General features: G+C 33.4%; 1 protein-coding gene across 1 annotated transcript; it reads right to left on the reverse strand.

The window, feature by feature from the left end:
• Positions 1-268: 268 nt before the first annotated feature.
• Positions 269-10,603, reverse strand: LOC105249658 (tumor necrosis factor receptor superfamily member 3). The gene is made up of 2 exons (XM_011255287.3): positions 10,197-10,603; positions 269-3,523 (listed from the first exon to the last, which is right to left on the reverse strand). Exons 1-2 carry the CDS (start codon positions 10,278-10,280, stop codon positions 3,044-3,046), a joined length of 564 nt encoding a protein of 187 aa, XP_011253589.2. The 5' UTR covers positions 10,281-10,603; the 3' UTR covers positions 269-3,043.
• Positions 10,604-14,515: the final 3,912 nt, after the last annotated feature.

Here is a 14,515-nt window from a genome sequence, read left to right on the forward strand (position 1 = left end):
TATAAACGTTTCTTCTCTTAGGCACCAGAAGAAAATCACCGATTTATCTTGTACCTGTGTTAGCTTTGTATATGCATGGTTATAACGTTAGTTGCATCATTGATTTATATCATACTATATTTCTTTAGATAAAAATATGTTTACTTTGACTCTCGATTTTTTTTCGTTAATCTTAATTCTTCCGACAATTGCCTCCATTTATCCAAACATGTTCGATAATATCGCTTCATTTTATCATCAAAGTTATTGCGAACGTTGATTCGTTGTGATCAGTTGTAATGAAAGTACAAGCAACTGTATCAAAGGGGCCACAATCTCTATTCGCGTCCCATGTTTACAATTTATTGAATGCACATTTTTCCAAAGTTATGTTCCTGAAAAATGTAACTTTACACGTAAAAATTTAATATACGATAAAGGATCGAAATGATATGATAAATAAAGCGATAGAAATAGTTTAGATAGTGTTTCATTATATGGCATATTTACAACAACTTATTTTTCAAAGTATAGTATCAAGATAAATTAATAATATCGCTCGATATACATTTTTTTCATTTTTGCATTAATAATTTATCGCTTATAATCTGATCGGTTGATCCATCTGATTACATGTAATTTGTCATTTAATTATTAGTTATTAGTTATTAGTTACGCATACATCTGTCTATTTGACTATTGAAATTTATTAATATATGCTAAACATATTCTTGACAAACGTATTAATATATGATAAATGCAATTTACTAATATAAAAAAACGTATCAACGAGATTCAAAAGATACGATAATTAACATGCAAAAAATATTTGATTAGTTTCAATAATGAATACGATCGGTATCAATGTCATTCGAGTATTTTCTGTGATATCGGGCAAGATAATATGTATCATCTCGTAGGAAAAATACGCGTGTAAATTATCTTTATGAATGTATCTAGATTTAGACAATAAGCCATGTTGGCTCGTATATCTCATTTGTATTTGTCGTCACACTTAACGTTAGATACAATCGTCTAGTTTGAGTTTCACATTTATGTATAAAAAAGAAAATATATAGAGATAAAATTGAGTCACGTTTAACTTTAAATGCACGCTAAAAATGCGAGCCATCGTATAACGATATCAGAATAATCAACTCGCCGAATTGCTAGCCTATCGGTTTTATCAATTGCGGTTTTATCAATTACATAAGAGGATTAACTAGTAAAAATTAATAGAACATTAGATTGCATCAAGTATATATATATTGCTAAATAGATAAAAAAGTTATATGATTCCAACGATATTCCTGATTCCAAGAATATATTTGTTCGTAAAACATTAAAAATATTTTGAACATGTAAATAGTTTATTTGTAATATATTTTCATTTATCTTTACTTTTGAATATTATACCGCTACATGAATTATGTGGACCAATCATTGACGTATCATTAAAAAAGAATGAAAGTTAAAAGATACAATAGATGAATCTTGACTTTTCGATTTTTTACAAATGGTCCACAGCACTCTCGTTTTGAGAGAAAATAATTTTTGGTGTATGTGCGTTGAAAACCAATATATTATTATCCAGTGAAACCAAACGAGGACATGTATCGACAAAACTTTCACTTTGAATATATCGAACTTGTCGTTTATCGATATCGAACCATTTTTCTTGATTATCATTAATTTCACGCAATTAGTTTTCTCGAGAAAAAACCATATACGTGCAACGAGGCGATCCCGATCCACTCTCAAAATCGGAATACACGTACGTTTCGATTAGAAATGTGTATATTATACCTATCTAACGAAATAAGAGCATAATGATATCGAAAGAAATCTTTGAAAATGTATAACATCGAAATTCATTCCCATTGTAAGCTCGTGTAATATACAGAGAAATCCATATCCGTAAACAAAACTGTATATGTACAAATGTATATGTACAAATTATGTTAAAAATGATAAACGCGCGGTCATATTGATCTAGCAGCAAGGATATTATAATTTGTAGCGCTCGCTTATATATCTTTAGACCGCCCGCATCTGCATCGATCCAGAAAGTATGCCGAATTTAGCTGAAATATCGATTCGTAACCACGGACTCCAAAATGCTGTTCGATAAAGTGGAAAATAGCAATCAAGGACTAAATGCGACTCGGCGTTTGTTATAACGCGTCGTATTAATCCCAAATGAAACTCGAAGGACCGCGGATTTACGTGGATCCGAATGTATCTCGTTTAGTTATAAGCGTACGAGCTTCTCGTCAGTCTATGGTAACAGCGAGTTTAATCCACGCGTGTGTGTGTGGCATGTGCAATATTGATATATTCAAATGCATATAAAAATGTAATCACGAAAATTTTCGTGAAAATATATCGCAAAATTCAAGAATGACTGTATATAAAAATTTCGATACAGACTGCAAAATATCTATAAAATTTATAACATCCACACGGAGATGACGAACGTTGAATTACGCTGAATATTCATTTCATTACAACATATAACATGTAACGTAAACGTAAATTGAAATTGAAGGTATAACTGTTTATTCATATAGCTGTTTATTCGTAAGAGAAAAGAATTTTTTTGTATTCTAATTTGGCATATAGGGAGCGTTTTGTGCTCCATCTGTGCTGCATTGTATGATGCAGAATAATTGAAATTCGCTTGTGCGTGTATGATGAATGAACGGACAAGAGACAGAAGAAAATAAATTTTCATTTGAATGCAATCCGTACATTGTACCGAGATCGTACGCTACTTGTCATTGTCAGTCGAACATTAGCTGTCTTAAATATTAATTGACTAGTATTTAAAGATCGATCAATATCGGACATACATTATTTCCTCTAATCCTCTATTTTCGAATCTACGGGTGTTATACTCTGCATGATCTGTTGATTTCTCGAGTACCGTACGTTCGATTTTCTTCGAGGATCTTGCAACAACTGAGTGAGTAAAATTATTGCAAGAACCTTCGGTTTCCGATGGACGCGAAGGATGACGTACTCCAATAATCCGTTTTATTCGAGATTAATATTCATATGGTAATTAGATTCTCGCTAGATCCTCCGCTCGATCGGCCGACTTGTCCCTCAGGATGGCCTCCACGTCTCTCTCGAGTATCTGGTCCCTGTCGTTGCTGTCGAGCTGGAAGCGGTACGCCGGTTCGTTCACCAGGATGCTCTCCTCGGCGGTGCTCCGCGCGTCCTCCGGCGCGAGGAAGAACCTCGCGCGGCCCTCGCATTTACGCCGATAGTCGGGGTTGTCCGGCTTCGAGCGATGACAGGAGTCGCAGACGGTGTCGGTGCGCGAGGTGCACGGATGCGCCTCGTACAAACCCGGGCCGCATCTGGCGCAGTTCCAGCAGGGCTGCGTGCCGTGATGCCGGCTGTACGTGCCGACCGGACACTTTTTGCACACGGTGTCGCGGCCGCGGGTGCAGCGGCTAATCACGCCCCAGCCTGGACCGCATCTGCTGCAGTGCGAGCCGTCCCGGTGATGCCTGATGTGAGGCCTGCCTTCGCTGGTCTGAAATTGTACAGAGAACGGCAGATGGTTAGTATAGCCCCGAGTCTGAATCGCAACAGGCGTAAGGCTCGTCTTGTAGTCTTTCAAGTCGGATTCCAAAAGAGATTCGAAAACTGTTCTCGCAATCGATCCCGGACGATTCCCTCAATAATATTTGTGGACGATTAAAAATACCATATAAATTCATGAATCAATTTTTTATACACGTTTACATGTCACTAGAAGGCAATTATATATTTTGTTATATTATATCTTTTATGAGAGAAATATTTTGATCTAAGATCAATTAAGATATATATTTGTATAAAATTTATTTCATTTATTAATGAATATTTTTAATTTGGAGTCACTAAAAAAGAAAGAACCCCTCTATAATTAGTAGCCGCATAAAGTATTCGGAATATCTTTTTAGGTATCTCGGGAAGCGAGTGTAAAATCAAGAGTTGAATGACCGGTCGATAAAATTTTATTTAACTGCATTCTTTAACTGCTTATGATTAATAAAAATTACTATCGCCAATTAGATGACTAATCAATGCGCGGTTAACGTATTCTTTTATTAAGATTTTATATAGTCACATTTTATTTCTTATATAATATATATCTCTGAATATAATATGAAGCTTATGCACGACACGTATCTACTTTTCCTATTGTAAATACATATTTGCAATACAACTAAATTATACTACAATATAATATAATATACTATAAATGGATTACGAATTGTGCGTCATTTATTTTCGACTATTATTTTTCTGTTTTTCTAATCAGACTGAAATACAGGTTTGAGCCCACAACAGGTGCACAGAAGAGAAGGCCACCACCTGACTGCGAGAGAACACCTTGCGCCTTTCTTCCGCCTACTTTGACCAGATCGAGACGATATATGAACCCTCGTACTCTCTCACGCATAAAATGCTACTCTTAATACGTAATATTAATATATTCCGTAATATATTCCGCTTACTTTCGATTAATTTGCCCGAAATAAGTAACGTTTATTTGACTACGCCGATTTGTAAATTTCCTCAATTTAAAATAATTTTTATCTATCGAACAATATTATTAAAATCTTTTTTACATATATTTAATCTACACAGCAGTCAAATAATATAATTTATTTTCTTTAGCAATTTAATATAAGTACGCGAAAAGATTCTAGAAATCCATTTAATTTTAGACTTTTTTGTATAGAGAGAATTTATTGATCCATCAGGCAATGAAAATTTAATTACCTTTAAACTCATGTTTTTTCTGCATCTAACGCTTAAGAAATAAAGATTCTAATTATAATTAAGTTTTAAAAAAGATTCGTCTCGTTTAAAAAAAATATTTCTCTCTCTCTCTCTCTCTCTCTCTCTCTCTCTCTCTATATATATATATATATATATATATATATATATATATATATATATCTTCTGAGATATGGGCGCGTTGTCGCTTGACCACAAAAGCGACAGGTAAAAATGAGTAAAATAAGAGGGTCGAGAGAAGCGATCCCTTTCTAGAGCAGCTGTTGGCAGCTGCTTCGTGCGGCACGCGTCGACAGTCATCGCGAATCATTAGCATCGGACCTTAATTCGAAACCTTTTACCTTCTTCTTCCGTACATATGCTATCTACATACATCGTCAAACTTTCCATGACGTAGAGTATCATTTTTAAGCTCAATGTTACGCGCATCTTTCGACTTTCACAATCGTTTTATGGATCTGTGATTTTACAGAAAAGATAATTTTATTTCGAGACTTTTTCTCGTGACCTAAAGTAAAATTTTGTATTATGCAACTTTGTGATTTCTCTCGCTCACATTAAAAATATTGTTTTGTTGATATTTATTCGTGATTAATAATGCAAAATTGTTCCGGAAGAAAATATATGTTTCATTTTTCAAATAGTTCAATAAAACGCCCATCGTCTCATCTTAGTAGATGGCTCGTAACACGAGCCATCACATTCACATGTAAGGATGCCTGCTGTCAATTTACGGTTGTGACGAGCTTAGCTAGATAAGGGTTACGAGCCTTCGAAGCCTTCGATAATCACCTTATTGAATTAGCAAATTGAATAATAATGAGTCATTGAACATGAAAGCCATTGAACAGCAACAAATTAATCCTCAGAAATACAAAAATACAACTGAAAATAGATATAAAAGAAAAATCTTGTTTCAAACTTTGGCTTAATAAAATTTTAATACATGGAAAATTACATTCACAGTACCGAAGTGAGTTATGAACCGAGCAACTATATTTGACGTTAAATTTGCGGCGAGAATACTTCGAGAGCATCAACGAGGCAAAAAATATCGATCTTCGAAGCTTCCTCGAGGTAATTGCTTCAAGTGGGAGGCACGTCACATTCTTCAACGAAGATATATATCCTCGAACGTCTCGCAGCAATCGTGAAGACGCGATTTTGCCTGGGCAAGATTTATCGATCGGAAAAATTGCCCGTTTCCAGAAACCGCAGAATCTTCTTGTTTGTTGGGACGAGTCGGCGAATCGTCGCTTTCGGAACGTCAACATTACGCTCGAACGATACAAAGAGAGAAAAAATTTGAACGATACGAAGAGAGAAAGAATTTGCGTCATGTTGAGCACATTTTTAGACATTAAGAGTCGTTTTTAAATCTTTCTTTTGTCGATTTTCTGCTAATCATGGGCACGTCAAACGAATGCATTGTAGAAACGGGAGTTTCATAAATAATTCGCGATATATCGATAGAATTTTCCACGAGGCTAGATGAGAGTAAACAAGAAGGAAAAGTAACGAAGAATTCCCTGCCCTCATGTATAACACAAAGGTATTTTTCGTGGTACGGTATTCCGCATTGCATCGATTTGACCCTGATGAAAAATCGAACGATGGTGTCGGCAAACGATCCGTAACGATGAAATGACGGAAGTAATGTTGCGTCCATAGTGCGCCGAGTGTGAATAGAAACTTCCGGAATGGAAGAACGAAACGGAAACGGTAATTGGTGTCCCTTTTGTGTTCCACTTTTATTTCTTTTTTTTTTTTTATAGACTCATTGATGCCGATAAATTTCAATGCTGATAGATGAATGCGCATGAACCGCGATATAAAATTCGCATGATTTAATGGACGATTAGGTATCGATCTTCTTTGCTTCATCGGCAGTTTTGCAAGATAAATAATTTTTAAAACTTTAACTTAGTTAAACAATAGAAAAAATAACAAAATCATCGTTAATATCCAAACACAACTTTGAAAATTGTTTTCATTGAATTTGTAAGTAGTTAATAATATGGTAATTATAATATTCCATTGCGTTTCTACGATTATAAAGATAATTATCAACAAAAAAAAAAACAATTTTTGTTCATATAAAAAGAGTCGAGTATAGATTGTATAGGATCATTAGGGTTGGATTTTCATGCTCGTCGATTCATCTGAACGTGGCCCACTTCCATTTGTCACCGGAAGAGGCGGATACCTCGTGCACGAGAGAAAAATTGCAGTAATTTTAAAACCGAACAGAGACACGTTCCAAACGTTATTATAGGATAAGATATTTCACTCAAACCCGTCGTCGATGCGCTTACTCTACGATGGATTGAATCTTTTCGATTTCTACCATCTCTGTCGATATTGAACATGAAATATTTATTAAATTTGCCTTAAATAATTTAATATTTCCATATTTACAGACAAAATTACGTAAAAGATAAAACTATCAGACAAAGATTAGAAAACAGCAATAATTAGATGTGCGGAAAAAATATAAATATAAATTCTTAAATACGTATAATATGCAACACATACATGTATAGTCAAAAATCATCGAAAATTGAGAACAATAATTTTGATTACGTAATTTTCAAATATATTACATCTTATCGTATTCTATTATGTATTCACGGCTCTTTTATATATTTGCTACTTTCTTGTGTCATTTCCGACAGGAAGCTTTCAACGAGCTCGAACGAACCGCAAGGCCTCGAGATATTCGGAGGAGGGTACCGCCAAAGGTGCAACAGGCAGCAACCCGCGGAGTCACGCCAGACTGGGTTCTCCCTTTTAGTATGTATGTGTGCTCGACTTCCTCGGTCGAGCACACAGCGGGCCGGTTCTACTTCCCGGAGGAAGACACCGGGGTTACCCCGAGGGTGAACCCACAGTCGCAGCTGCCTCGAGAACCGCGATAATTATCTTTGGCCACTACGCACCCTATTATTCTACCAACTCTACTCTCCACATATATACCGGTATATTCCGTGGGTCGTCGAAGGTTACCGCACACCTGGATGGGGGAGAAGTAAGAGCATACTCTTGTAACTGCTTCGACGTCGCGAATAAAGTGCGCATCGGATGCTGTCAAGGGGAAAGTAAAAAAAAATGTTAGACTCGTAGATACTAAATGTCGCGCGGAAAAGCGGGTGATGATTAAAGGGCACGATTATGCGAATCTACGAATATCGTCAGTTCGTTATTCGGCGGCTCGTTCAAACGTAACCGGCAATGTCGCGAGAATTGTAGCGCGAAGGAAGCCGTCGTGACTTCTCGAGTTCTCTTACGATGCTAATGAGATCCGGTACTCCCCGAGACCTCACCAATCACCCAGCGTAAACAAGGCTTTCAGCCAGTTCGCAGCGCCGAGCAGCCAAGGCGCCACTCGGACAAACAAGTCTTTCCACGTCAATAATTCACAACGATACGAAAATACACGTGCGAAACTTTAGCTAGGATTCTACATCCTTCCTCTGAAACTCTGCGCCGAAACTCTACAATCGGGGGCATGTCTCATCTCGCGCGATTCAACTTGCGACGCAAATACATCGCCCTCTTCTCCGCGAAATTATGCGTACGAGTACGTTATAAAGTACCGTTTCGTAAATATATACTTTCTTTCTGTTTTCACCTGTTAGACCGCGGCCACGCCGCATCGATACCGTAATTTGCCGATATACGCAAATTGCCGATACATGTAGCGTATCGTATTCGAGATAATTGTACGTGGTGTTGCGTTGTAACAACGCCGTTTTTCCTTGCGCTGCGACGCCAACGTTCTCGCGCGCGCGCGCGCGTGTGTGTATGCGTGTGTATATGCGTGTGCGACCCCTTGTTTCCTATAGCGCACACGTGAACGTTGCTGGCGAGGGCGTAGGAGAGTGCGAGTCGGGAGCGACGAGAAGCATCGCGAAAATCGCATCGCCAGCGGAACCGCCGTCTCCGGGTTCCCATGGCATACTAATGAGTCTCATAAAGCACGGCGTACCCCAGTGAACCGAATAACCCGCCGACATGCCAAACGAATGCGTGCTGTATAATGCGGAATGGGCCCCCGACACAAACGCAACTTGCAAACGACATGTGCACTCTGCTCGCGCTTTGTGCTCGTGCGTTCAACTCTTTGAATATACATGCCAAGTGTTTTACGGTCCAATGCAAAATACGCAACGAGATGCACACATTTGTAATTATTTCAAAAATGACGAAGCTGGATGTTTCACATCGAGAGATTCACCGCTCTCTCTTTAATATAATGTTCCTATAAACTAAACTCGAATGATCCATTTTATTTTAAAAAGGGAATGTTATATCGATACGCGACGTACAATTTGATTGTCAAATGTCGATTAATTAAAAGTGAAACAATCTTTATAAATCCTTTCTAAAAAAATTAATAATGACAACTGTGATTTTTATTATTTAAATAAAATCTTTATAAGATATTTAGTAACATTATAAAATTTATAGAATTCTAATTCATAAGATTTAAAATTCAATAGTTTAGAACTTGATTTATATCAAATAAATAACAAATTTTGAATTTTATAAAATATTTAATTCTAAGAGTAAGACATTTTAAGATAGAATTTTTGTTTCTTTCATAAGTATAAGACAAAAGAAATGTGTAATTTTGATAATCGTACACATGATTCTCGATTGCTACTGGATCATATTTTATTCATACGTATCGTCTAAATGTCTTAACAACTTTGATATTTCCGGTTCAACCTTCCTGCGAGGGGTTCTCTCATCCATCTTCATTATTTTAACTATACCCATGCATTCTGTACATTACAAAGATGCATCTCGCATCTGAGAACCGATTTTATCTGCTGGCGATATTTCAAGATGACGATTATTATCGTTTTATTTCACCTTTGCATTATTAACTGCGCTTTTGCGAAAGTATTTAATGTTCTGTATTTTATTTATATATAATAGTTATTAAATCCGAGGACATATAATGCGGAGATTTCAAAGGAATGCAAGTGTACTTTCTCTCTCTCTCTCTTTCTCCCTTTTTCTTTAAAAACGATGACGATAGTTTAATTAGAATACAAGGAGCGGTTTGATATTATTGGAAAATCTTACCCATAAATTATGGCGATGCAATCGAACCTTTTTTTTAAATTTATACTTTATATATACGTTATACTTTTCTTACATTTTACTTCTTATTTTTATCAACTCAATGGTTAAAGGACCTCCGAATTTTCTGTAGATTGAACTTATTAAAGTTACATATACTTTAATAATAATTAACAATTTATGCTAATAACGATTATTTAAAATTTACCTCTGTGAATTTAATTTTAAATATTCTTTCGTTTTATATTAATAAATATATTGTTTGAAAAAATGTAATAATAAATCTAATTATGACTACGAGAAAACACATACATATATATACATACCTTAATAAATATAGCCAATATGCAAACAATGATCGCAATTGTCATCGCGCGTCGTGTGTGAATCAGCTTCCTGCGATTATTCATTATTCTTCAAGCTGTATTTTTATGCAAATCTTTTCCACTCCGATTACACTTTTTTCTCTTTTGAAAATTATTTATTCATAATTTTTATCGCATTGACGTTAAACGAACGATGATTTCGCACTTTATAATTTTAACTCAAAGGTGTGTTAAAAATAAAATAATCTATGCAACGTTTCGAATTAATTAACGTAAGAACGTGGAATTAATTTTACAGCACTTATAAAATCGAAATAGAATATTTCCGAACAATCGAATAATACAGCTTGCTGATCTGGCCGCAATGTTACTTCGATGAAGGTTCAACGTGAATTGAAAGGAGCGCATCGGTGCAGCTGTTACTGTTGAACACGCGCTCGGTCACGTGGCTTTTCGGCATCCCTCTCTTGCGATCTACGACTCTCTGATCAAGCGCACAAACATTTGAATCTATCTCTAGATGGACCATATTAAAAAACTATTTCAAATTTTACGATATTGAATGTGAATTTTTTATATAAAACGGTTAGCAAACTTAAATAAATAAAATTTAAATTAATAAATCCAGTCTCTCTTATTCATACATATAAGCAAGTTCTATAGTATAATATATCCTTTCGTATTGCTTAATTTTTCATCATTTTTCAAAGAATTTACACAAACGTAATATTTCTTAAAACTATACATTAAATAGAATAAATCTAATATAAATAATAGAAAGAGAAAACTAATTGTTAGACTCTCCATAATTATATTGAAAATTAACAAAGACTTCATTTAACTTTAACTAATACTTTAATCTAATATTTTTGCAGATATAAGGATAAACAAATTCAAAATAAAAATTGTTGTTGTTTCAGACATTTAAAAGTTCTTTTTTTAAATAGAATTATCGATAGTTATACGGCTTTATTAAATAATGTCAAGTAAATAATTGACCACTTTTTTATATCACATTTTTTAGTCATAAATTTCTACTTGGAGAAAATATTGGTTTTAGAATAAATTGCGAAATTAATAAAAAAGAAGAAAATTTTAAAGAATAGATTTGAAAAAAAAACAACATTTTTTTAGAAAAATTATTTTATAGCGATTTTAAAACATCTTATTTTTTCATAATATTACAAATAAAGCTTTAAAAAATTGATATTCAAGTTTTATAGTGTCAAAATGAAATTGAAGAAAAATGTATTGTGCAAAAATAGTAATTTCATGATAATATTATATACTCGTTTGATTTCTGTCAAACACTCAATAGTTATCTCAGCTGCAGCACAGCTGAACGTCGTACTATATTACCTACACCGTTGTATATTCGAAGGAGCAACTTGCATGAAGCAGGTGCTCGTTTCTTCATAATGCGACAGCAGGCATTCAGGATTGATCGAAAAAATTTGAATCATGTATAAGAGATAATTAGACGTATGTAAAAAATAACCTTCTAAGACAAAACATACAATAAAGTATGCGAAAATAGAATTATGGTAATATTCGATATATTGCATAAAGCATTGTAGAAAATAAATAAAATTCTATATATACTTTATATATCAGCAATTTATTTTTTTTATATCCATATTTTATATCCATATTTTTTATGCGATGGAATGAGAACACACACGCATACACACACACACGTACGCACATAACAGAATAATAAAATAATCCATTTAAAATTCTCTTTTTTCTTTTCGAATAACCTACATTCTTTCACAACATAACTGAGAAATAGCTACACGAGAATTACGAAATATTTAATTTAGACTTTGATTCTACATTCCGTGGAACATATGTTTCTCGTTAAATGCATCAACCACCTATTATATAAGCAATTTTTTTTCTCCTCCCTTTCGATAACGCGTTGACGAGCATCGACGTGAAAGAAGAGTGATTTATTGTGTGTGCGAAACTGGCGAATCATTTCGTGAAAATTCAAAAATAATTAAAAGCTGAAAACTATAAACTACAGATGCATAGATTCAAATGAAAAACGTTTTCCGTCAAATTCAACATATTTAGAAATTAGTAAAAAGATGAAAGAATTAGATTTTTATATAAGTCCGAAACACTATATGTTGAATACAAATAGGCGAGATTGGTAAATTAGAGTCATAGCGATAATTGGAGCGCAGGAAAGAAACAATGCTTCCTTCTTTCTGATTACTCATATATTTCAAATTAAAAATGATTACATTTAACAAAAAACAAACGTTTGGGGTCATCTTTCAATTCCTCTTCAACGCGATGTTAACAATATGCATTACAAATTATTATACAATGACGCATTATAAATTATAAAAATTTCTATCCTCGACGCGTAGATGACGTTAAATTGTATCCCGCGGAGATCTGGTAAGTACATTATTTCCATTAGCCTTTCAAATTATTATAGTTGTATCTTGTCAATATATAAGCAGATCAGATTCCGCGCTTTTTACAGTTGTTAATGTAAAAACATTTATGTCCTAACGAGGACATATATTATACATTTCATCATTGAATCTCAAACCAATATAAGAGATACATAACGTTATCAATTGTAAAAAACGCGGAATCTGCTGTGATTGTAACATATTGACTGTAACACACAAAATTTACATCTACGTGTCAAGGACAGAAATTTTTATAATTTTAAATTTTTATAATTTAATGCGTCATCCTATAATAATTACTGATACATGTTATTAACATTGCGCTAAAAAGAAATCCACACAAGAAACGTTCGTTTTTTTGTTAATGTAATCAGTTTTAATTTGAAATATACGAGTAATCAGAAAGAAGGAAATGTTGTTTCTTCTCTGCGCTTCAACTACCGCGCGTAGTGTCGTAATAAAAGCGTTTGAGTCAAATAAAAATATTAAAACCTCTGTAGATAAGACAAATAAGACAATTTTTGGACTAATTATTTTGGACAAACATTAAAATAATATAAAGTCTGTCATGAAAATATAGCAATCGACGTTATTTAAGATTAAAATCTGTCGAGTGGTCAAACATATTTTGCTATAAAAATATCGGAATAAACTAAAATCTTTTACATTTAAAAATGTTCCCAAGTTACTATGCCAAATATTTTGTAAGATTTAATACTATAAGTGCAAAGAGTGCAAGGCAACATTAAAATGTTTAAAAAGATATATGATGGACAAGATGCAATATTCAACTGTATTTTATTGTATTTTTCTTAATATTCAATAATTTTTAATATTCAATTTTTTTTTAATATTCAATAATTTTTAATATTCAATAATTTTTTTCAAAATCCATCAACAGCGCATAGAAACAAATTAAAATTCAACCGAAAATCTTAATTAAATCTAACTGGAAATGTAAAACTTGATCCTTGATCCTGTTTATAATTTCTAAACAGGTACTCTAATAATAATTATAATCATCTTTCTCATTTATACTCAAAATAACTCGAATAAAGGCACAATTCCACTTTCCAATTTCTACTTTTAAATATTTTTGCCATCTTTTAACAGAGCAAATATATGTAAACTATGGGATGTAAGAATTAGCTGCAAAATTTCATATCTATTTTTTCATCCTGTTTTCAATTATTTAAAAAAAAAGTAATCTTGAATCTCATGCTAATGTATATATATATATATATATATATATATAATATATATATATGTATGTATATATGAATTCACGATAATATTTTTAAATAAATCTCTTTCATCATTCTTATCATTATATTAAAATTATTTAAGCCAATTAAAGCCAATTATTCTTTTATGCAGCAATTGATTACAATATAGGATATTAATAATATAATGCTCAATTAATTTACAGGAATCACAATATGAATCGTTTTCGAAGCAACACACACACAATGTATTGGTGTTTCTCGACGAAATATCTCTCTCCCTCTTTTTTTCGGTTATATGTATTTTATAACTTACTATATAGAAGTGCTGAGAAAAGAAGCCATTCTAACTTTCCTTGAATACGAGGAAGATCTTTTCACATATAAAAATTGAATTCAGTATTCTCGACGACACGTTTCCCGACATGAATAGCAAGGATTTCCTATGTAGTTTTCATGGTAAGTGAATTCTCCTATATAAAATGTCCCGACATTACTATTAAAGATGCTTTTATATCAAATATTTTAATGAATTTGAAATGGAGAATTCCTTTTTTCTCCTTTAACTCAAAAATTTTACATAGATTCACAATTTCAATATTTAACAACTACATATGTAAATAACTGTGTTTTTAAAAATAATCTGTGTGTATTTCGAAATGTG

The sequence above is a fragment of the Camponotus floridanus genome, unplaced genomic scaffold, assembly GCF_003227725.1.
Source record: "Camponotus floridanus strain SB8 unplaced genomic scaffold, Cflo_v7.5 scaffold1, whole genome shotgun sequence".
NCBI lineage: Eukaryota > Metazoa > Arthropoda > Insecta > Hymenoptera > Formicidae > Camponotus > Camponotus floridanus.

Bases quoted from the DNA above. Each gene is read 5' to 3' on its own strand.
- LOC105249658 (XM_011255287.3), bottom strand. From the start codon at position 10,280: ATGAATAATCGCAGGAAGCTGATTCACACACGACGCGCGATGACAATT. The intron at 3,524-10,196 runs GTATGTATATAT...GTACAATTTCAG, and splicing joins TATTGGCTATATTTATTAAG to ACCAGCGAAGGCAGGCCTCA.